Source organism: Sciurus vulgaris, assembly GCF_902686455.1.
Source record: "Sciurus vulgaris genome assembly, chromosome: 4".
NCBI lineage: Eukaryota > Metazoa > Chordata > Mammalia > Rodentia > Sciuridae > Sciurus > Sciurus vulgaris.
In genome coordinates this window covers 162,995,651-163,018,397 of record NC_136464.1, presented here as the reverse complement: position 1 = coordinate 163,018,397, position 22,747 = coordinate 162,995,651, and the positions used below count along the sequence as shown (strand labels likewise).

The 22,747-nt window shown below is 44.1% G+C and overlaps 1 protein-coding gene and 1 pseudogene across 2 annotated transcripts in view; both read left to right on the top strand.

The window, feature by feature from the left end:
- Positions 1–3,171: 3,171 nt before the first annotated feature.
- On the top strand, positions 3,172–5,899 carry RASL11A (RAS like family 11 member A). Its single transcript, XM_079138599.1, has 4 exons — positions 3,172–3,488; positions 3,901–3,957; positions 4,056–4,135; positions 5,188–5,899. The coding sequence occupies exons 1-4, from the start codon at positions 3,365–3,367 to the stop codon at positions 5,653–5,655; spliced, it is 729 nt and encodes a 242-aa protein (XP_078994725.1). The 5' UTR covers positions 3,172–3,364; the 3' UTR covers positions 5,656–5,899.
- A 1,013-nt stretch (positions 5,900–6,912) lies between these two features.
- The window catches only part of LOC306660306 (ATM interactor-like), a 63,324-nt pseudogene continuing 47,489 nt past the window's right edge, over positions 6,913–22,747 (top strand). Inside the window, exon 1 of the transcript in view lies at positions 6,913–6,979. The product of the transcript in view is annotated as an ATM interactor-like (transcript). The remainder of the gene's footprint in view (positions 6,980–22,747) is intronic.

Below are 22,747 nucleotides of genomic sequence, written 5' to 3'. Positions count from 1 at the left end.
CTGGACACAAAGAAACCTAAAATGAAATAGCAGAACACAAGCAGCAACACTTGAGGAAAGGCTATTTATAATTCTCCATTTCGGTGGCTTATTGTATCCTCTAAAAGGTCACAGATTATATTGTGTATTTGTAAATGAAAGGAAGATGGAATAACATTTTGAGTTCTAAGAAAAGGTGCAGGGTAAGTGCAAAATGGAACATAATTACCACTGAGCAAAGGACAGTCTTAGGAATCTTCACTATTGGGTGATCTTAAACTAAAATAATCTTATTTCAGACAGGGAATGTAAAGCAGGGAGTGAGGTGAAGAGATATGCTCAAGATTTAATCAAGAAAGTACTCCTGGCTGGGGATACAGCTCAGCTGGTAGAGTGCTTGCTTGCTTGCAAGCACAAAGCCCTGGGTTCTAATCCCCAGCACCACTTTGGAAAAAAAAAAAAAAAAGAAAGTAATCCTTTTTTTTTTCCCTTGTAAGTTCTACGTTTTACCCCAGGAAAGTGAAGTGGGTTTGTGGCATATCCACATTGGCCGTTCTTTCTTCTGTTTCTTGATTTTGAATGGGAGCAGGGAGATAATATTCTAACTATAAAACTTCTCACTTATTTTTAAGCTAGTTAGAGCCCTGACTGCAAATGAGATTGCATGGCCCTTGAATATTGAATTCTCTATCTGACCAGGTATCTTCTGAGGCCGGCAGGCTCTATCCCCCAGGGAGGAGCCATGATCCCCTAAGCTGGTCATGGCAATCCCAACCTTCTTTGTTAGGTTCTTGGATCATCTCTCTTTTTCTTAGCTTCTTTGCTCTGGCCCGTGAAATGTAAGGGAAAAATCTATCGAGTTCTTATGAGAATTGTTTTATTTCACAATAAAAAGACAAAGCAAAAATAACCCTTCCCCTTCTGTTTGGGTGAAAACTCAATGCTACAGAGTCATCTTGTATCCAACAAGGGCCTAGAATCTGAGAAAAAACAGTGCCAGACCCTAACACAGAATTACCCAGTAACTCCTAACAGCTTCCTAAACAGTTCTTTCATTTTTAGTGCCTCTTCCTCTGTCAAGAGGAAGGTGCCCTGTTTGAGGTCTTTCCTATTAAATTGAAGTATAATGGAAGAAGATTGCCTTGTGAATAGCCAAAAGTCAGTACAACTTAAATAGGGCAGCTTATCTCAGATGTTTCTTGGGACACTTCCTCCTGAGAGCAGATAGCTCAAAAATGGAAGGGATAATGGTCATAAGTATGACCTCTGTCTTTTCTAGATCATACAGTGAAGCCACCATTCATCCATTTATTTATTCAGAAAGTCAGCCAGTGAACAAGCATTTATTGAGATCCTTGCAAGTCCCAGGTACCACTACATGCTGGGTACTAGAGATAGAAGTAAGCTCAGGTTCTTGCCCTCAAGAGACAGACACGAAACAAACATTCCACCAGAAAGTAATGACAGTTGTGATCAGTGCTGCCAAGGGTGCTTTGAGAGTGAGTAACTAATTGCAAGATAGGGATGAGGATGGTGGCAGTGATCAGAGAAAGCCTCTCCTTAAGTAAACTGAGTTGCCATTTATTCTTGTCTACTTCATGATTACTCAGGATTCTTCAGCTGAGCAATAAGAAGAGCAATAAAGATGGAAAAGAGATAGCAAGAAACATAGGCAGTAGAAATGATGGAACATAGTGATTAACCAATGATATGGGGGTTGGGGTCAAGGACAGCTCATAGGTCCTGCTTGGGCTGCTGGGTGCATGAAGGCACATTCATCAACATGTTTAGTGCCAAAAATGGACTCCGTTCTCTATTGCTTTCTGCCCTAGCTATTTCAAATGCAACTTTGCTGCTCCTTCCATAAAGGTGTGGGGTATATTCCCTCACTCCTTGAATTTGTACTGACCTCATGACTTATTTTGGCCAGCAGAAGGTAACAGAAGTAATTCCTTCTGTCTTGGAGCCTAGTCTTCAAGAGGTCTTGTCTGCTTCGACTCGCTCTGTTGGGACTCTGCTCAGCCATCATGAGAATAAAACCGCCAAACTGCTGGATGATGATGATTTTGTCATTGCCCCTCCCAGATTAGAGCCTATAGCCAACTGCCAGACCTGAGTGACATCAGAGCACAGCGGTCAGCTCTCTCCCTCTCCCAAGATCAGGAACCCTGCCAGTGCAGCCAAAATCCGAGCCTGGCTTAAATTAAATGACCTACCCAAGGACCTATAACCTTGTGAGTAATTAGCAGTGATCGTTGTCCTATGCTATTCAATTTTGTGTGGTTTGTCACACAGCAAAAACTAACTGATAAAGCCAGGCTAAAGCAAGGGAATGAATAGGGTGGGGCTAATAGGCAGTTGGACAGATGAGTTTGGAGCAGGAGACCAAAGCATGAGGTCTTTGTTAGGCTTTTGCCTTGCTATGGTGGGCTCCTGAATTCCAAGAAACAGGGCATTTTTTTTTCTCCTGTGACCTCTTCCTCCCTTTCTCCCACCCCCTCTCTAAACTCCACCATGTACCTAGAAGTAAATGCTTGAACAATGAAGTAAATGCATGACTCAAGAGCATAAACAGAATTAATGATGGAGAATTAGTCCAGAACTGGAGCTCTCAGCAGGTGGAATGCTCATTGTTTACCAATGAGTCAATTCACCTTGTGCCAGCAGGGAAGGGGCTGCCAAGGTTTGGATGCTGAGCTGCAAACGACTGCCCCCAAGGGGACTGAACATGTAAGTGACTGCCATTATCTTCATGGATACTTATTTAGGGCTTTGCCTCCTCCCTCCCTTTTTCCAGATTTATGTCATCCCTCAGCACCTTTTGAAAATAAAAAGAGCAACATTCCACAGGAGTCTATCCCTTCCATTGTTGCAGAAACATCCGACCGATTTGCACTTTTCCCTTTTTCTTTCCTCCATCAGTTCTAATCTCAGATTCACCTACAGAACTAGTGACCCAAACTGGCCACCGTGGGCCAGAGGGAGCCAGCGGGGTTGCATAGGCACAGCCTGAACCCAGGATGGTGGAGCTCTATGGATGGCTGGCCGTATTTCCAGGGTTAGTGAGCCTGAAGCCGCGCAGCGCCCCTGGCACAACGCGTCAAACAGCGAAATGGTGCGCACGCCCGCGGTGACGGTCCCCTCGGATCCCCCTGCTCCCGCCCCTGCTCGCTACGGGAAAGGGCGGGGAATAGGAGGAGCTGGAGGCGGCCACCGAGCTCCCCCGCAAGCCAAGCGCTTTTAAAGCTGCGGAACTTGACAGCTCGGCTGGCATCGGCCACAGCACTGGCGCCCGCTGTTCCCGCGCTCTCGGCTTGCGAGCGGGTTCCAGGTGCGGTCGAGGCCGGTCCGCTCGGCTTGCGCGCTCCACGGCGGGACGCGCTCTATGCGATCGCTCAGCATGTCGGGGCACTTTCTGCTCGCGCCCATTCCGGAGTCGTCCTCCGACTACCTCCTACCCAAAGACATCAAGCTAGCGGTGTTGGGAGCCGGGCGTGTAGGCAAGAGCGGTGAGTGTGGCGGAGACCCGTGCAGTGACAACTGGAGGCCCTGCGGATAGAGGGAGCTTTGGTGGAGGCAGGAGGGCAGGGGACCGGATGAATCTGGCCGTTTAGGTGCTGGGGGTGTCTCCCTCCAGCCCGGCCCCTTCACGCCCGCCTACTTCTTCCGGGCGCATACTCCTAGACTTTCGCTAGGGTGGGCGCCTGTTCGAAAATGGGGTTGCCGAGGAAGTGTCCCTCCAGTATATCCCTTTATAAAAGCTGAGGGAGGCCAACCCATGGCACCTTCGGTTTTGCAGAACCTTGGGATGTAGGGAGTGCATGTGGCTCAGAGGCCCATCGCTTCCTCCAGTTCCCGGGAGTGCCCAGATTTGACCATCTTATCCTACTCTTTGAACTGATTTGTCCATTTCCTTTTCAGCAATGATTGTACGTTTCCTGACCAAGAGATTCATTGGCGACTATGAGCCGAATACAGGTTAGAGTAATTTCATAATCAATATTTTTGTGCCCTCCTGTTTCTTTTTCCTGATCCTTGTGTGGGAATTTAAAAGCAAATTCTCCCTCCTTCTCCAGGCAAGTTGTATTCACGACTCGTCTATGTGGAGGGAGACCAGCTATCCCTGCAGATCCAGGACACTCCTGGGGGCATCCAGGTAAAGACAGCCAGGAGCAAAAAGCGCCCCTCCTAGAACATTCTGGGGTGGGGGCTGGGAAAAGGGCTCGGGCGGGAAGACCGGCCTGTAGGCCAGACACTGGGCTCTGGGTCCTGAGTGATATGTCTAAAGGTATACATTTAAACTTAGGAGTCAGCAGTCTACAGGTGGGACTGGGAATTGTGGTGTTAGAAGCCCTACAAGGTGAGGTTGGTTAAAAGCAGCTTTCTCTTAGCTACCTGACACTTCTCTTTGCTGCCCTGGCAGACCATCACTAGTTAGGTGGGTCTACCTGTGTCAGAGTTCAACCATGAAACAATTAAAAAAAGTAAACCCAGTCTCAGGCGGTAGCTCAGTGGTAAAGCATGTGCTTAGCATGTGCCAGGTCCTGCATTCAATCCCTAGCACCACATAAAACAAAATAAAACAAAAAATGGTGGGATTCTGGTGGGAAAGGATCTTCTCCCCTAGCAAGTTTTTCTGGAGTGCTTCTGTTACTGGCTGTTCTCCCAAGTCAGTAATTGCAATCAGATAACCCCTTGGCCAGTTCTGGAATGTAACTTAACTAACAAGTTACTAATTGCTAATCCCTTCTAGGGAGGAGAGGTCTTGTGGAAGAACCCAAAGAGGATTTGTTTCTGTAACATTCTCAAGAAGTTGCTTGCTAAAAATATTTTTAAAGGTTTAGGACTAGATATTTATCTTGGCTTGTTTTCAAAGTTTTGTTTATTATGAATTAGTTCTCTAAAAATTGAGCCATTCTGGTTTGAAGTAATTCTTCAGTCAGCCAGGGTTCACCAGAGCCTGCCTGTCAAGCAGAGGGTTTAAAAATATCTCATGGATATCAGCAAATAAAATAATCCAGGCAGGGAGTTTAAGAATTTGCACTCTCCCTGTCAAAAGTCTCCTTCAGCAGAAGCTGGGTAGAACCTGAAAACTATATTTAGTGTTTTTCTTTTCCCAGTGTTTCTTTAAGGGTTACTTTGATGTTATGTTTGAGCTTGCCTCTCGTCGAGGGCTTCCTTGACTGATCTCATTTTGATCTTTTTCAGGCCCAAGACAACCTCAGCCAGGCCATGGATTCTCTATCCAAGTGCATGCAGTGGGCCGAGGGCTTTCTGCTTGTCTACTCCATCACAGACTATGACAGCTACCAGTCCATCCGGCCCCTTTATCAGCACATCCGGAAGGTCCATCCTGACTCTAAAGCCCCTGTCATCATTGTGGGCAATAAGGGGGACCTTCTGCATGCCCGGCAGGTACAAACGCATGATGGTATTCAGCTAGCCAACGAGCTGGGCAGCCTATTCCTTGAAATTTCCACTAGTGAAAACTATGAAGACGTCTGTGATGTGTTTCAGCATCTTTGCAAAGAAGTGAGCAAGCTGCACAGCCTCAGTGGGGAGCGGAGAAGGGCCTCCATCATCCCCCGGCCACGTTCTCCCAACATGCAGGACCTGAAGAGACGCTTCAAGCAGGCTCTGTCTTCCAAAGTAAAAGCCCCCTCCACCTTGGGGTGAACCATCTCAGACAGACTGATGTCCTTTTTATGCTGCATTCATGCAGCTGCAAAGACTGGGCCTCTCCCTTTTTAATCACACTTTCAGAGTTTATTTTTATAAAAACTTTATTGGTTTCCAAGTGTATGTGTGTTACTAAAAATTCAAACTGAATGCCTAGAATTTGGGTAGATTTTTTTTTAATAAAAGATTTTTTTATTGTAACTACAGCCACTTTTCCATTAAAGGCAAAATGGCAACATTGCTCCTTGTTTTCAAAATGTCTTTTTATAGAAACCATACTTGCACCAGAGCCCAGAACTGCTCAGTGCTTGCCTTGAGTTTGAACTCTGATTGGTGTCTTTCAGTAGGGAGTGGGTTACGTAGAGGGAGTCTGCTGTGGGAGAAAGAAAGTATGTGGAGGAGGAAAGGGATTTGAATATCTGCAGGATATCTTTAATTAAGGCACTTTCCCACAGTCATGAAATTGACACTGTGACTTTCACAGGAAGGGGTACATTGTGAACTGATGCTAAAAAGTTACAAATCATGAATATTATTATTTATCGGTGCAAAGACAAGTACAGTCTTTCTACCCATATTTTAAAAAGGAAAAACAACCATAAAAAACCCTTTTCCAGAATTCCTTATGTCAGTAAGTGGGCCTTACCACCCAGGAGTTGACTTGAAATTTTCCTTCCCTTCCTGTCTCCTTGACCCTCTGTTGAATATGATGGGAATGATCAAAGGATGATTTCATGAATTACAGTTTATTCCATCCAAAGAAAATTCTTCTTAGGTTCATAGTGCTTAAGAGAATAATGTGAACTAACCTCCCAAGGAACACACTCCATAGATGAGGTATATTAATTCACAGTGAGTGAGTGACAAAATTGTTGAAGTCCCACTGCTTGATTAGAATGGAAACAGGCCTGTATGGAAAGGAAAGTCTAATTAAAGTTTGAGGAGTACCTTTTTTCAGAGGAGGGTAATGGGATTGAATCCAGGGCCTTGCATTCTACCACTGAACTACACCCCAGAGTGTGTCTATATTCAATTTTTCCAGAAGAACTAGTTTGACCCCTGGAGTGGAGACATGTGAGGTCCCTCGATGCCAGAGGGAGGAGCAGGTATTTGTGAGTGTGTTAGGTTTTCCTCACTGTGACCAAAATACTGCACAAGAACAACGTAGAGGAGGCGAAGTTTATTTGGTTCATGGTTTCAAGGGTTTAGTCCCTGGTGGGCTGACTCCATTTCTCTGGGCCCTAGGCGAGCAGAATGTCATGGCAGCAGAGTGTGGTGGAGGAGCTCATCTCCGTTTATGCAGGGTCAGGAAGCAGAGCCGGTAAGGGGAAGGGGCCAGGAGAAAATGCACCCTTTCAGGACATGTCCTCAGTGACCCACCTCCTCCAGCCACACCTCGCCTGCCTGCAGTTAGCTGCTAGTCCATTAGAACTCAGGCTGATCAGGTTACCGGTGTCAAACTCTAACCTTTTCTCCTCTGAATATTTCTGAATTGATACAGGAGCTTCCAATGGGACCCTCATATCCAAACCACAGCAGTGGGCAAAGCTTTGGGGATTCGCTCCAAGGTTAAAGCGTGTTGCCCTATTACAGCCTGAGCCCTAGGTTTTCAGAGAAGCGGCCTGCAGACTGTAGCCTTGCCACTGAGAGTCAAACTCTCGAGTATGTGTATTTTGAAGTCCAGTAATTGAGGTCAGTAACTAGGACAGTAACTGACAAGGTGGAATGTAACATTCCCCAGGAAAGAGGGAGTTCCCTCCAAGTTCTCCCATATGGGTTCTGGTAGGATGATGCACTAAGACAAGGGACTATACTCCAAAATGGAGACATTGCACAGCAAGCTGTGTATGTTTGGAATCATTCCAAAGCTATATATCACCCTCACATCCTATAGGGCTCCAGTTCCATCAGTTCTCTCTCCTGTTTTCCTCCAAGGACTGCTCTGCCTTAATACAGGTCTTTACAGCTCTTGCCTAGACTGGGAGGCAAGTGGCTAAGCAAGGCTCTGTTGTCTTGGCCTCCCGCATGACATTCCTCCATTCTTGAATCCAGGGTCACTTAATCACCAAGTCACATCCCCAGCCCTTTTTTTGTATTTTATTTAGAGACAGGATCTCACTGAGTTACTTAGGGTCTCTTTAAGTTGCTGAGGCTGACTTTGAACTTGGAATCCTCCTGCCTCAGCCTCCTGAGCCACTAAGATTACAGGCCCTCCAATTCTTTCTTCACACCAGAACAACCTTACTTACACCAACCCTAATCATTTTATTTCCATGATTGAAAAAAACTCAGCTGGCTTCCCTTCTTTACTAGATAAAATACAAATGAGACATGGCGCCAGAACTGTCATCACCTCCAGCACATCATCTCCTCTCTAAAGCACACACACCCAACTGACCCTCCTTCCCAACAGAACTGCCTTCCTTTCTCAGTATATACCAATCTCTTTTACATCTCCTGCCTTGGCATAAACTATCCCTCTGCCACACACAAACACATTTTTTCCCCCTGTTCTACACCTTAGGTCTGGCTACCGCATCTTCCAAGACTCAAGTCACATGCTAGATTCAGCTCTAGCATGCCTTCTCTGAGTGTCCCTCTGTTCCTGCATTTGCCTTATAACCTGATATGTCACATACTTATTTGTTACCCCACATAGGGAGCACCCCTAGAGAGCAGTAACTTCATTTTATGACTTTGTATTCCCAATTTCTAGTCCAGGTCTTATGAACAGAGTGGTCATTTTTCAATAAACACAATTAATAAATAAATGAACTATTTCTTGGTGCTAAAGGACATAGGAGATTACAGTGAAATAAATTATTACTTTGCAGGATAAAGACACTAGGGTTTTTGAGTAAAAACTCTTCCCTAGCAGTAACAGAAAGGATGTCTTTCCCATCCAATGACACCTCTGTCCATATCTATGATATTGAGGGGCATTCACCTATACAAAATGGCACAAAAAGAATTTTTAAAAAATTAAATAATATGTTTAAAAGAGTGTCAAAGTACTTAAAAAGTATTTTTTGGGGGGATTCTATCATCTTTTATTTATTTTTTAGTTCATTTTTATTGTAAACAAACGGGATACATCTTGCTTCTCTGTTTGTACATGAAGTAGAGGCATACCATTTGTGTAATCATACATTTACCTAGGGTAATAGTTTTTGATTCATTCTGTTATTTTTTTCTCCCCCGCCACCCCTCCCACCCCTCTTTTCCTTCTATACAGTCCCTCCTTCCTCCATTCTTGCCCCTTTCCCACCCCCTATAAGTGTCATCATCCACTTATCAGTGAGATCATTCGTCCTTTGGTTTTTTTGAGATTGGCTTAACTCACTTAGCATGATATTCTCCAACTGCATCCATTTGCCTGCAAATGCCATAATTTTATTATTCTTTATGGCTGAGTAATATTCCATGGTTTGCGTGTGTGTGTGTGTGTGTGTGTGTGTGTGTGTGTGTGTGTGTGTGTGTATATATATATATATCACAGTTTCTTTATCCATTCATCAATTGAGGGCCATCTAGGTTGGTTCCACAATCTGGCTGTTGTGAATTGAGCAGCTATGAACATTGTTGTGGCTGTATCTCTGTAGTATGCTGATTTTAAGTCCTTTGGGTATAGGCCGAGGAGTGGGATAGCTGGGTCAAATGGTGGTTCTATTCCAAGTTTTCTAAGGAATCTCCACACTGCTTTCCAGAGTGGCTGCACTAATTTGCAGCCCCACCAGCAATGGATGAATGTACCTTTTCCCCACATCTTCTCCAACACCTATTGTTGCTTGTGTTCTTGATAATCGCATTTCTAATTGGGGTGAGATGGAATCTTAGGGTAGTTTTGATTTGCATTTCTCTTATTACTAAAGATGTTGAACATTTTTTCATATGTCTGTTGATTGCTTGTAGATCTTCTTCTGTGAAGTGTCTGTTAATATCCTTAGCCCATTTGTTGATTAGGTTATTTGTATTCTTGGTGTAGAGTTTTTTGAGTTCTTTATATATTCTGGAAATTAGTGCTCTATCTGAAGTATGAGTGGCAAAGATTTTCTCCCACTCCGTAGGCTCTTTCTTCGCATTGCTGATAGTTTCCTTTGCTGAGAGAAAGCTATTTCTATCATCTTTTAAATAGTGCCTTAATTCTCCTTGTTGGTTTGCAGGCTTTCAGAACAAAAGGAGTTCTATCAATATCCGTTCCAGCTTTCTACCACGCATTCTAACACTTTTATCATAACAAAAGAACACCTGATTCCCCCAATCATGGCTGCAGTCTAAAGATGTCCAGATTACTAGCTGGTGCCAGAGGCTCCTCTGCTCTCAAGGATCTGATATCAAATATCCCAGGGGGGAAATTTAAATAATAACATAAAAGCTAAACAATGCACAAGGTGTCTCAGGCAGCCTCTGATCGAGCATCGAGGAGTGAATGGTACGAATAGACCCTTTGGTTCTTTAAGGGAGAACAGAATGTGGACCCAAGCAATCTGAGGCAGCCTCTAAGGGCTCAGATAGGCAGATAAGCAGTACTAGTAGAAAGTACTGTCCTCAGGCCAGAATCCACCCAGCACAGAATTTGGCTCTCTGGTGCTGGTCCCAGAGGAAGCTTGCTGCCTGCTGTCTCTTTTTTCTCAGCCTCCTGCTGATTGGCAGTGGAGTCTCTTGGGGCTTATAGTACTTAGGGAACATCTGGAAGCTCTTGGGATGGTAGCTTGGAAGTGGAAGATGTAAACATGCAGTTATCTGGAAACAGGACAGGAAGTGGATAGATTTGTGTGTAAAGAAGAGGATCCTTTGAGGGGAAGCTGAGCTCTAGGCCAACCATCCTTCTCTTCCCATGGGCAGAGAAGCACACGTGTGTAATCCCAGACACCTAGGAGGCTGAGGCAGGAGGATTGCAAATTTGAGGCCGGCCTGGGCAACTTAATGAGACCCTATTTCAAAATAAAACAAAAAGGGCTGGGGATATAGCTCAGTGGTAGAGTGCTTGCCTAGCATGTGTGAGGCCCTGGGTTCAACTCCAGTAACACCAATACTGCCCCCTAAAATGGGAGGGAAGAACCATTAAAGATTTGGGTGCCATTATTTTCCTTTGAAACACTGGGAAGAACAGTGATGACTGAGGTGAGGATGTGAAGGTCAGTGCCATACATTTTCACCCACAGAGTTGCCTGGCCTGTGAGGCGTTACATCGGGGGTAAGGATTACCTCCTTCTTCATGAGGGAGGTGAAACCACAGCTTCCCTTGGTTTCTGTTATAATTTGGATCTGGAATGTTCACCAAAAGCCAAAAGGTGTTAAAGGCTGCTTTGTCCTCAGCTTGGCACAACTGGGAGGTGGTGGAACATTTAAGAGGTAAAAAAAAGTCTTCAGGTCATTGGGTGTATTCCCTCAAAGGGTGTTGTGGGACCCTAATTTCTTTACATTCCTTTTTTGGGTCCCTGCCAAGAGGGGAGCAGTTTTGCTCTGCCACATGCTTCTTTTGTGATGAGCTGCTTCACAGCCAAAAAATAATGGGTCCAACTGATCATAGACTGAAACCTCTGTGAGTCAAAATAAACCTTTTCTCTTTATAAATTGATTATAGTAACAGAAAAAACTGACTGGCATAGAACTTCTTTATTACCCACTTTCTTTACTACCCACCATCTCTGCCTCGGTAATAAGAATTGTGTGTGTGTGTGTGTGTGTGTGTGTGTGTGTGTTGCTGGGAACAGAATCCAGGGCTTCTCACATGCTGGGCAAGTGCTCCTGAGTTACATTCCCAGCCCCCTCCATCACTGATAGACCCATTTACCACTCATCTTTCTCTGGTCAAGGCTCAGTTACTAATTCTGCTCTAAACCCCTTTACCATGATTTAATTAATGTACCAATCAGTGCAGTCCCAGAGAAATGGACGAAATCCAAATGGCTGGATTGTACATCCTGCAAACATTCTGTACTTCACATGCAACTCATGAAAAGCAAACTGGAATAACAGAAAAATAAATCAATTATAACAGAAGAAAACAAATTTGTTTTGCTTCTGCGAAGGTGAAAGGCACAACGGAAGTTCCAAAGTTTATTAATATCTGTTTAGAGAAAGGAATTAAATAAACATCTGTGGAAGGCGGAGGGAAACAATAGAGCCAGTAGGAAAGACAGGATGACTGTTTTGTCATTAATTTGGGGCTCAAATGGCTTTTTTGCTCCTTGAATATGTTTCAATTTGAACATCTCATTGTGCAAAGTTACTAATTCAAATTTACAATGCAAAGATATTTTGTGCAATGAATAAGTATTCTTACATTTGATCTCTCTCTAAAAGGTGGGATGTTTTTGAAAGGCTTCGTTAAAATTAGTCTCAAGCTGCTTTGAAAGATGTGATAATGGAAAAAAAAAGAGATTATTTTCTAAACACTGTGAAGTTAGCAAAGGGCTCTAGGAAAAATTAATCTATGTAAGTGATGACTTGTTTGCAATAGCAGGATAGTTTTCAGCCTAAGAGTAGAACTTTGCCTATCCTAGATAGAATATATAGCCAATTCTTATGTCTGGATGACCTTACATACTTTGGCCAGATAGAAACCTTGCTCCATTGAGATTGGGACAGATAGTCATTCAACTTTGGCTTCATAGCAGCTGCTAGAGTCAAATACACAACAGGATTCTTGAAAATGTTTACTAAACTGAACCATTAGAAAAATTAAGAGTCCCTAAAGTCATTTTTGGATCGCTTATAAGTACAGACATATAAATCTACATTCTGAGTTCCTTCCATTGAACTGTCCAAGAGAGCTCCTTTTCCTTCTTCAGTTGGAGAGTAAACATTCTCCAGGGATGGGATGCTTGAACACAAAGGATGCCTTCAATTTTCTAGAAAGACCACTATACTAGTGATTTGCATGATTTCAAACCACAGTCATGGAACGCCTGCTTCGTGCATTGGTGTGTGCTTAGTGTTGCTCTGGTCAGGACGGCCCTACTTTTCCAGGAACTCAGTTCCTGAGGGTGTGATCCTGTGGGGTAAGATGTGACTTTAAGACTCTGACCCCATGTGAGGGTGTAGACAAAATCCATGGAGAGTACAGATCGTAGAACTGTGTGGGGAGTGAGAATACCCCAGAGTTTGAAAGTACTCTTAGTAAAGCGTTATTTTCTTGGAGGCACGTGTTCAGTGAAAATTAATAAATTAAAATGATCCAATTTCGTGACTGCATTCTCTATGTAAACTAGAAGAGCATCTATCTATGTATATATCGATATAGACCTCCCTCCCACACATATATATTTTTTGATATTGGGATGGAACTCAGGGATGCTTTACCACTGAGCAACATCTTCAGCCCTTTGTATTTTTATATTTTGAAACAGGGTCTCACTAAGTTGCTTAGGGCTTCACTAAATTGCCCAAGCTATCCTTGAACTTGTGGCCCTCCTGCCTCAGTCTCCCAAGTTGTGGGAATTAGGCGTACACCACCAAACCCAGCTATTATTATTTTTTTAGTAAAAACTATTATTATTCTTTTTAAAGTTAAACTTAAAATGAATAAGATTTTAACTTAAACTTTTAATCTTTTTTAATTTAAAAACTTTTTTATTCTTTTTTAACTTAAGGTATAGCCTATTTTTATTAGAGTATATTTATTATATCATGGTTTAATACATGCCTATAACACATTTTGATCCTTTTTACCCCTCCTGTTACCCTTCCCTCTTGGTCCCTTTTTTTCTAATAGTCTTCCTTCTACTTCCATTTCATTTTTTTGTCTTCTAGTCTCCATGTATGAGAGAAAACATGCACTACCTATCTTTCTGAATGAGGTTTATTTCACGTAACATGATGATCTTCAGTTCCAACTATTTTCTTGTACATGAGATTTCCTTATCTTAAAGTGGGCATAATACTGTCCATCAGGTAGAGTTCTTGGTAAAACCTGATATAGATCATGCTCAGTAAGTTGTAGCTGTATATATATATTTTAAAGATATAAGAGTACATTATGAAGCTCTTTTTGAAAACAGAATGCTTCTTGGTCTTGCTTTTATATATGAAACATGCAGTACTTGCCTAGAGAGATGATTTTTCCCAATTTTTATCATGGACAAAGAAGGTTTTTGGGGGAGCAGGAGCCATTCTTCAAAAATAATAAATACAATTATTGATTCTTTACTATATGCTAGTGACTGAGTTCATTTTCCATTGCTATGACTGAATGCCATGGGCTGAGTTGTTTGTAGGAAAAGGGATTTATTTAGCTCATGGATCATGGCTGGGAAGTTCAAGACAGATAGTCATCTCTGAAGGACTTCTTTTTATTTGTTTAGAAGGGCTGGAGATGAAACACAAGGCCTTCAGCATGCTAGGCAAGCACTCTACCATTGAGTCATACTCCTAGCTGTGTGAGGTCCTTCTTGCTGGTGGGAACTTTTTTTTGGTACCTGGGATTGAACCTAGGGGCACTTAACCCTAAGCCATATTCTCAGCCCTTTTTCTATATTTTATTTAGAGACAGGGCCTTGCTGAGTTGCTCAGGGCCTTGCTAAGTTGCTGAGGCTGACTTTGAACCAGAAATCCTCCCGCTCAGCTTCCCAAGCTGCTGGGTGCCACCGCGCCTAGCTAGTGGGGAACTCTCTTTAGAATTCCATGGTGGCACAGACCATCACATGGTAAAAGGGACCATGTCCCAGCTCAGGTCTCTCCTTATCTTATAAAACCATAAGGCCCTAAATCAGGGTCCCATCCAGGTTTCATTTAATTTAACCACCTACCAAAATTTTCACCTCCAGATGCCATAGTGAATTAAATTTCCACCCTCTTAATACCTCACAATGGGGATTAAATTTCAGCATGCGTTTTGGTGAAGATGTTCAAACCTCAGCAACCAGACCGTTAAGTATTTTGTGTTCATTGAGATAGAATTGTTATCATTCCTATTTCAGTTGAGGAAACTGAGGCTCAGAAAGGTCAAGCAATGATTTAAAGTCACAGAAGCTAAGAAACCAGGAGCTGTGACCCCAACAGGGAACAAGAATTCCCTTCAGCCTAGCGCTGTCTCTTCTAGCCAGTCTCTGTACATGCTGGATCTTTTGAGAAACTTGTCAAAAGGCAGTTCTGGGGTCCGATCCCAGGGATCCTGAGGATTCCAGGGATTCTGTTGCTGTGTCTCAGCCTCGGGGGTGGAATCTGTTCTAACAAGCTCTAGGTTGGTACTGATGTGTGATGTTTCGGTTTGACACGTGCCAGCAAAATCCCAGCACACAGACGCACCCCAGGCTCCCTGTTTGTCCAGGGGAGCAGCTGGGCTAAGAAGGACACGCAAACCTTGATGAGAAGGCTGTGCACACGGTTCAGTGTGCTTCTGAGGCTGGGCGCTACCTGTGTTGACCTCCGGGAGTGGTGTCCAGGCGTTCTCAGCACCACCCGCCAAGCCGCATCCTTCTCTGACTCTGAGCTGCCACTTCTAGAGTCATCCCGGGGCGAGGACGGTGGGCGGGAGATGGAGGTGGTGGACATTAAGTCAGCATGTCTCAGGGACACCCTTCCGCCTACTACATTCTGTTCTCAGACTCTCCTCTGACCAGTGCCCAGAGAAGCAGACCCCAGTGACTCATACGTGGGGAGGCAGCACCCTGTGGGGGAGGAGGAGGGTGACTGAATGTGACTCCAGTGTCCCAGGGGCTGTGGGAGTGAACGGTTACCACAGAGGAGGAACAAGTCCAGGTGCAGAAACTCGCAGTGCATTTACAGAAACTAAAAGCATCTCCTGCCACCAATCTAGTCCAGAACTGTCTTTAGGAAATGCAGGCCGTGTGTGTGTGTGTGTGTGTGTGTGTGTGTGTGTGTGTGTACCTGTATACACTGGGAGAGGAAGGAGAGAGTAAAGAAAGGCCAGTGAATTTCCCCACACTTGGGGACAGTAGGAGGAGGCGGCACAGCGTTTGAGAGGCCCTTCCTGGGGCCTGTGTGCTGGTCCAGTCCTTGGAGCATAATAATAAAGCTAACAACAATAATCTGTTACCATAGTTACTAAGCATGCACTCTTGGTTCATGTGATAATTATATCAATCAGGATGCTCCAGAGAAACAGAACAAGACAGGTTACATGTATACATCTTCACCTAGACCTAGACCAATGTCAATAGCTAGGAATACACGGACTTAGAGATTTACCGAAAGGAATTAACTCATGTGATTATGGAGGCTGACAAGTCTCAAGATCTGCCATCAGCAAGTTGGAGACATAGGAGAGCTGATGGTGAGTCCAAAGGCTGTTGGCTGGCAGAAATCTGTGTTGCTTGGGGGAGGTCAACCTTTTGCTCTATCCAGGTCTCTGAATGTTTGAAAGTCCACCCACTTTCCAGAGGGCAATCTGCTTTACTGGTCTGATTCAAAATGTTAATGTCATCCCAAGACAACCCCCCAACAGACAAACTCAGAATGATGTTGGAACAAATATCTGGGTACCATGTGGCCCAATTATGTTGATATATAACCTGAACCATCACATATAGTAAGAGTTTTAGGTATAATATCTCATTTAAGCTTCTCAATACTTCTATAAAGTAGCTTATCTTTTTTGTTTTTGTTTTTATTTGTTTATTTGTTTGTGGTACTGGGGATTGAACCCAAGGATACTCTACCACTGAGTTACATCCTCAGCCCCTCCTTTTTTTGATTTTGAGAAGAGGTCTTGCTAACTTGCCCAGTCTGGCCTCGAACTAGTGATCCTCCTGCCTTAGTCTCCTCATTTATTAGTTTATCATTATCATCACCATTTGACAGATGAGGAAACGAGAGGTTGATTACCTTTCTCATGGTCTCTCTGCTAGTAAAGTGGCATAGCTAAGAATTACCCCTGACTCTCTCTGATTTGAAAGTCACTCTGCTGCTTTGCTTCTGTACCAATTGTCCCACCATCCATGCCCTCCTGGGCATCTGGAAGTTGCTCCTCTCTCCTAATCAACCATTTGCCTTGGATACCACATTTTATTCATCAAGGCCGTCACTTGCAAGTGGTAGAACACCCTGTCTTATGTAATGAAAAAGAGCTTTATTAACTCACTGGTTCACCAAAAAGAGTTGGAGAAACGTAGTTGGGACTAACTAAGAGGGAAGCTGAGAAAATGAGTGTCTGGCATGTTCGACCTCTGTAGGGCTCAGTGGCCCTGGGTCTCGTGCAGACTCTCCAGGCAAAGGCTCACTCCAGATGCTAGAAGGGGTTTGGAGACTGAGAGTAGCCAGAAAAAAATGGCCATAACTACTGCACACATTCAGTGAGGAATGACTGATGGGAGAGGCCTCCTACCTTCAAAAATAAACATGATGGTGCAAAGTCCAGGGCCAAGGTGTGTCCGGGGGACTTTCACTGGGGAAACTGAGGTTCTAAGGTAATAAGTTATTGCCCCAAATCTGTCTGCAAGGAGAATCAGTATAATGATTGAATTGCATTCTTTCTCCCAAATAGCTATGTTGGACCCCACCTCCAGTACCTCAGAATGTGAGCTTATCTGGAGATAGGTCTTTCCAGAGGTAATCAAATTAAAAAGAGGTCATGGCTCAATTCACAATAGCAAAGCTATGGAACCAACCTAGGTGCCCTTTGACAGATGAATGGATAAGGAAAATGTGGTATATATACACAATGGAATATTACGTAGCTAATATTACATCATGCTAAGTGAAATGAGTCAATCCCAAAAAACCAAAAGCCAAATGTTCTCTCTGATGTGCTAATGCTAACACACAATTAGCAGGATGGGGCAGGAAGAATAGCAGTTCATTGGATCAGACACAGGGGAATAAAGGAAAGAGTGGGGGATGGGAATAGGAAAGACAGTAGACTGAATCGGACATAACTTTTCTAAGTTCATACATGAATATATGACAAGTGAAACTCCACATCATGTATAACCACCAGAATGGGATCCTAATTAGAATAAGTTCTACTCGATGTATGTACAATATGTTAAAATACACTCTACTGTCATGTATGTATAAAAAGAACAACACAAAAGAGATCAGAGGGTTGGTCATAACCAATATGAGTGACATCCTCATAAAAGGGGAGAGCGAAGCACAGAGGCAAAGGGAAGGCTAAGTGAAGAGCCCCAGGAAGAATGCCAGCCTAGGATGAAGGCAGAGATTGGATGTTGCACCTACCGGCCAAGCAGCTACCAGAAGCCCAGGGAAGGCCTGGACCATCCCCTTCCTTTGCGCCAATAGAGGGAGCGCAGCCCTGCAATCCCTCCATCCAGAAGAGCAAACAATGAATTTCTGACCTGTAAGCCATTCCGTCTGTGGTGCTTTGTCACATAGCCATAGACTGAGATTAGTCAATGGCAGAGTACACAGTCAAGCCCAAATCTGTCTGAATCCAAAGCCAGCGCTCTATCTGCTGCCCACTCTCCCGCCTCTTGTGGGGAGCCCAGGGTGGAAGGAAATAAGAACAGAATCAGCTTTTTTTTTTTGGCAGTGTTGGAGATCTAACCCAGGACCTTGTACATGCTAAGCAGAGGCTCTATCTCTGGGTACACTCCTGTATTGAATTCTCGAATTCTGAGTTGGGAGGGGGGCTTTAGCTGACATGAAATCCAAATGAGTTAAACATGGGACAAATGACTTTTTCCCACGTGCATGGTTCAGGATGGGCCTCATAGCTGTGCTCTTCCTCGAGAAAAATCCTTTTTGCCAGGGTGCAAGAGCCCCCTCTCTGTCTTTTGCCATTCCTAGACCATTCCCGTGGTCTGAGTGATTCTTGGCCATGTCCATGTTCCAGAAAGCAGAAAGAGGGCTGCGGAGTACAGTCTTCTTTCTTTTCAGGCTGAGGCCCTGGGATTGACCACATCCTTTCTGTTCACATTCTGTGGTGTGCCTGAAAATGAAGTCTTTGTCTGGACAGCTTGTGCCCCACTAAAACTTCTACTACTATTATTTATGTAAGGAGGAGACCATATCCTGATAGGGTTCCTGGGTTTTACAGATTGAGAGGAGATAAGGAAGAGAAAGGAAACTTTTTCTTCAAGTCTGGCTGTGGAAGGAAGTGGAAGTTAGTTCTGCTAACTAACTTCCAAATGGTTCTGCTGTGTGTCCTCCCATGACTTCTCCATTTCTGGTGTCTGAGAAACCCAGAGATGCCAGGAAGTCTGTCTCAGCTCCTCTTGAGTTACCCTTACAAATCACAGTGATGTCTCCTGCCTCTGGTCAGACTGGAGGACAAATCTGGTGATCTGGGTCAGCCTTATTTATGAACTTGGGGAGTCTTGGGATGGAGGAAATGAAAGAAGCGGTAATTCATGGGCTTTGGTCCTCTAACTGCAGGCATAAAAAGTAATTGGATCTGGTGGCTAAAGCTGGGCTTCTTACCTGTGCCAGTTCTGTGGCTCTGGTGTCCTCCGGGGTGCCCAAGAGGTAAAAGCATCCCTGGGTGGGGAAGACATCTGAAAATCAAACTTAGTTGGCACTACTTGGCCTTGTTCAAGCCAATAAATGACTAGTGGTAGACTAGATAGTGAAATGTGCAAGTCCTTGAGAGGTTTGAATTGTATTAGTAGTCTCCAGAATCTAGCATATGATGGAATTGCCTGGGACTACTCCTTGAAAATGTGGCCCCGCTCTTAGAGATTCTGATGGAACAATTCCAGGTAGTGCCCACAAATAATATTACCTACAATCTATGATGGAGCATACACCATTCTCAAGAGTGTTTTGTGACCACACACCATTCTCAAGAGTGTTTTGTGGATTCATTCGTTTTATCCTGTAATAATCTTATGAGGGCTGTCCTCTTATTATCCCCAAGTTACAGATAATGTAAATTGAGTCACACGGTAACACATGAATTTTCCCGGGTCATACGGTTCAGAAGCAGCAGAATCGAGACATGAGACCAGCAACCTTGGCGGCCAATTGCATGTTCTTGCTACTGTTTGAACAAGAGGCTGCCATACATGATTAGCCAGCCTTTCTGCTGGATGCACCAATCAACAGCTGCCCTTCTGGAACTTGTAATTTAGTAAAGAAGATAATTTGGACACCCAAATCATGGAATATAAGACAAATGCTTAGAAGCTGCAGGAAGGGCTCTGCTTTTTCTCAACCCAAGGAATAGGCTCATCCAATGAAAAGTGGTGTTTTTGGTTTTGCTTCTAAATCTAGAAACAATTTCTGCGTTTTCTGGGTCCTACTACCCAGAGGTGGCCCAGGGTGTTTGTTCTCCATAATGCGTATTTATTGGGCCTGTTCCAGTTGCTCAGCTCATCCTCTACTTTGTTACTGCTCTGCCTCTAAATTTTTGGATTTCCTCCAAGGGGCTCATGGGTCATTGCTGCAAAAGGGCTTCTTCCTCTTTAATATTAGCACATTCTTGTTTGTTTTAGGTTTTCTCTGGACAGTCCCTTCAGGAAATTGTTGGTTTTCTTTCTCTCTGATTTCTTTGCCTCAGATTCTTACGTGAGGAGGAGGAATAGAGAAGGGAAGGAGAAAATCTCCAGGGGCCAGGCATGAGTGGCCTTGCTTACTCATTTTTGGTTAACTCTTAGTCTCTTTAAAATTTTTGCTTTAACTTAAGAATAATTTTAGATTTAAAAAACAATCACAAAGATAGTACTAAGGCTTCCTGTGTGGTCTTCACCCAGCTCCTCTGTGTATAACCATGGTGCATTTAGGGAGATAACATACGTGTTTTCTATGGCTGCTACGACACATTACTACAAACTCAGTGGTTTCAAATGGTACAAACATATTATTTCACCACTCTGGAAGTAAAAAATCCACAGTGGGTCTTATGACTCAAATCAAGATGTAAACAGAGGGGCCATGAGCTGCAGGTCTGTGGTAGAGCACTTGCCTAGCTTATGTGAGACTCTATAAGCAAGGTTCGTTCTTCCTGGCGGCTCTTGGGGAGAATCTGTTTCCTCATCTTCTCCACCATCTAGAAGCCACCTTCTTTTCTTGTCTTGGGTTTTCTTCATCGTTCCTTGCCCCAGCAAACTTGAGGATGTCAATTTGTTCACTTGTGACTCTCTTTTAGAGAGTCTGGCAGTAGGCACTAACTCCCATCCAGGGCGCCATCTTGGGATGCAGTAGAAGCTTCCGCTGACTCCCACCATCCATGCCTGAAAGGAAGTATTTGCAGAAGCAATAATACCCATCCGTGAATGGTATACAAACAAAACTACTCAATCACGGCAGATTTAGATGCTCAGTCAAGTTACTTTTTCCATACTGACATGCAAATCCACACACCCACCCCCATGGCTTGAATTGAGAGCAACTAGAAGATGGCATGTGCTATTGATAGTCAAAGCAGCGGCAGTCATCACTGTATCCTTCCTTTCTGCATCCTTTCACCGGAAGAAAGAATGATCTGCCATCCTCTCCATTCTTCCGTCCCTACTCTTTGGCCTCTGCAGGCCAAAGAGAAATTTGAAAGGTTAATTTCAAATTGAAATTAAATTGAAAGGTTAATTTCAAGCCTCTCAGAGGCAAAAGACAGGTGAGGCTGGGTGCTCCCTTGTAGGCACAGCTCTTACCTACGCAACCCAGATGGGCCCAATCATTCCTGACAACAATCCTTTCTCAGTTTCTGTGAGACGTTAGCTGTTTGTTAACCACAAATAGTGTTCGTCTTTTGTGTTTCCTGGCTTTTATTCATTCCATTCCTTCCACCCAGGATTCCTTCACCCACCAGAATCTTAGCCTGTCTGCAAGGGCAAACTAAATGTCACTTCCTCCATGCAGCCTCCTCTGATTTCTCTGCCCCTTCCTTGAGCACCCAGTACATAGTAGGTGCTCAAACAACAAGTCTTCAATGAGTGAATGAATGAAGGCAGGAAAGTGAAACATTTTTGCCTGTTGCTCTCACTGACACTAATTTATTAGCGTCACGAAATACTAGGGCATTAGTGGCCTTAGGGGGCATGCAGTCCACAGGAGGCGGCTGGTTTCTGAGTCAGGGCATGAGAGCTAATGGCTCTAGTCAGAGGTCAGACTGGATTAATTTGAACTGTTTACATTTTCTTTTGCCGTCTGGGCTCGGAAGCTGAAGGCAGAGCTATGCTTCACAGGGATGCTAGGCTCTTCTGTCTCATGCGGATAAGAGCCATGGGTTTGTTCAGGATCCAGAAGTCTGCTTCTAAATATTTCTCTAAATGAAAGTAGTTAAGTGCTGGTGTTGTTAAAGTTCTTCTTGAAGAGCGTTGAGAGCCCCAGTACAACACGACTATGGCCACAGCAAGCTTCTCAGACAGAGGAGTACCCTGCCTGCGTGACCAGTGTGCAGGCCAGCTCTCCTGCTTCCCCTCCTCCAGTCCCCTACCGGCCCACACCACCCTCCCCTGGGGGCTCAGAGAAGCTGCTCTGGGTTACGCCCTGATTGCTCTCAGTTTCCACAACGTGGATGATTCTATTGGGCACATACAGCATCCACGTGGGTTTCCTCTCCAAAAATGATGCCCTCTGTCATGTGCTGAATTGTGTCCCCACAAACTCACAAGCTGAAGACCTCACCCTCGCACCTCAGAATGTGACTGCATTTGAAGACCGGGTCTTTCAAGAGATGATTAAGTTAAAATGAGCTCATTAAGGTGGGTCCTAATCCAATATGACTGGTATTCTTATAAGAAAAGGAGATCAAGAAAGAGACACATCGAGTGAAGACACTGGCAAAAGATGACCATCTACTACCAAGGAGGGGACCACAGAAGAAACCAGCCCTGCCAATGCTTTGGTCTCAGTCTTCTAGTCTCCATAACTGAGACAATCCACTTCTGTTGTTTAAATCCCCCATGGGTGGCACTTTGTCATGGCAGCCCAAGCAGACCAATGTCCCTTTCATTAGGACTGTTGTGGAGAGTTCTGTACAGAACTCACTGCTCAGTAATTCTGAGACGGCCATTTCGTCCTCCCCTGCCTCCAGGATGCAGAGTAGGACACGTGCTACATTCTTCCCTGATGGAATGGATGCGAGTGTTCTGTTTCCACTCTGAAATGAAGAAGGACTGTAAGATGTTGTCATTAAACCTTTAATAATGGCCCTGTGTTTTCCTTGTGCATTTTTTTGCTTATGCCTTTGTTCCACTGAAAATTGCAGATGCACAGTTCTCCA

What these genes read in the sequence shown, in the direction of transcription:
- RASL11A (XM_079138599.1), top strand. Translation starts at nt 3,365, where the DNA reads ATGCGATCGCTCAGCATGTCGGGGCACTTTCTGCTCGCGCCCATTCCG. An exon ending in CGGGCGTGTAGGCAAGAGCG is followed by an intron (nt 3,489 to 3,900) that starts GTGAGTGTGGCG and finishes TTTCCTTTTCAG; the next exon opens with CAATGATTGTACGTTTCCTG. An exon ending in ACACTCCTGGGGGCATCCAG is followed by an intron (nt 4,136 to 5,187) that starts GTAAAGACAGCC and finishes GATCTTTTTCAG; the next exon opens with GCCCAAGACAACCTCAGCCA.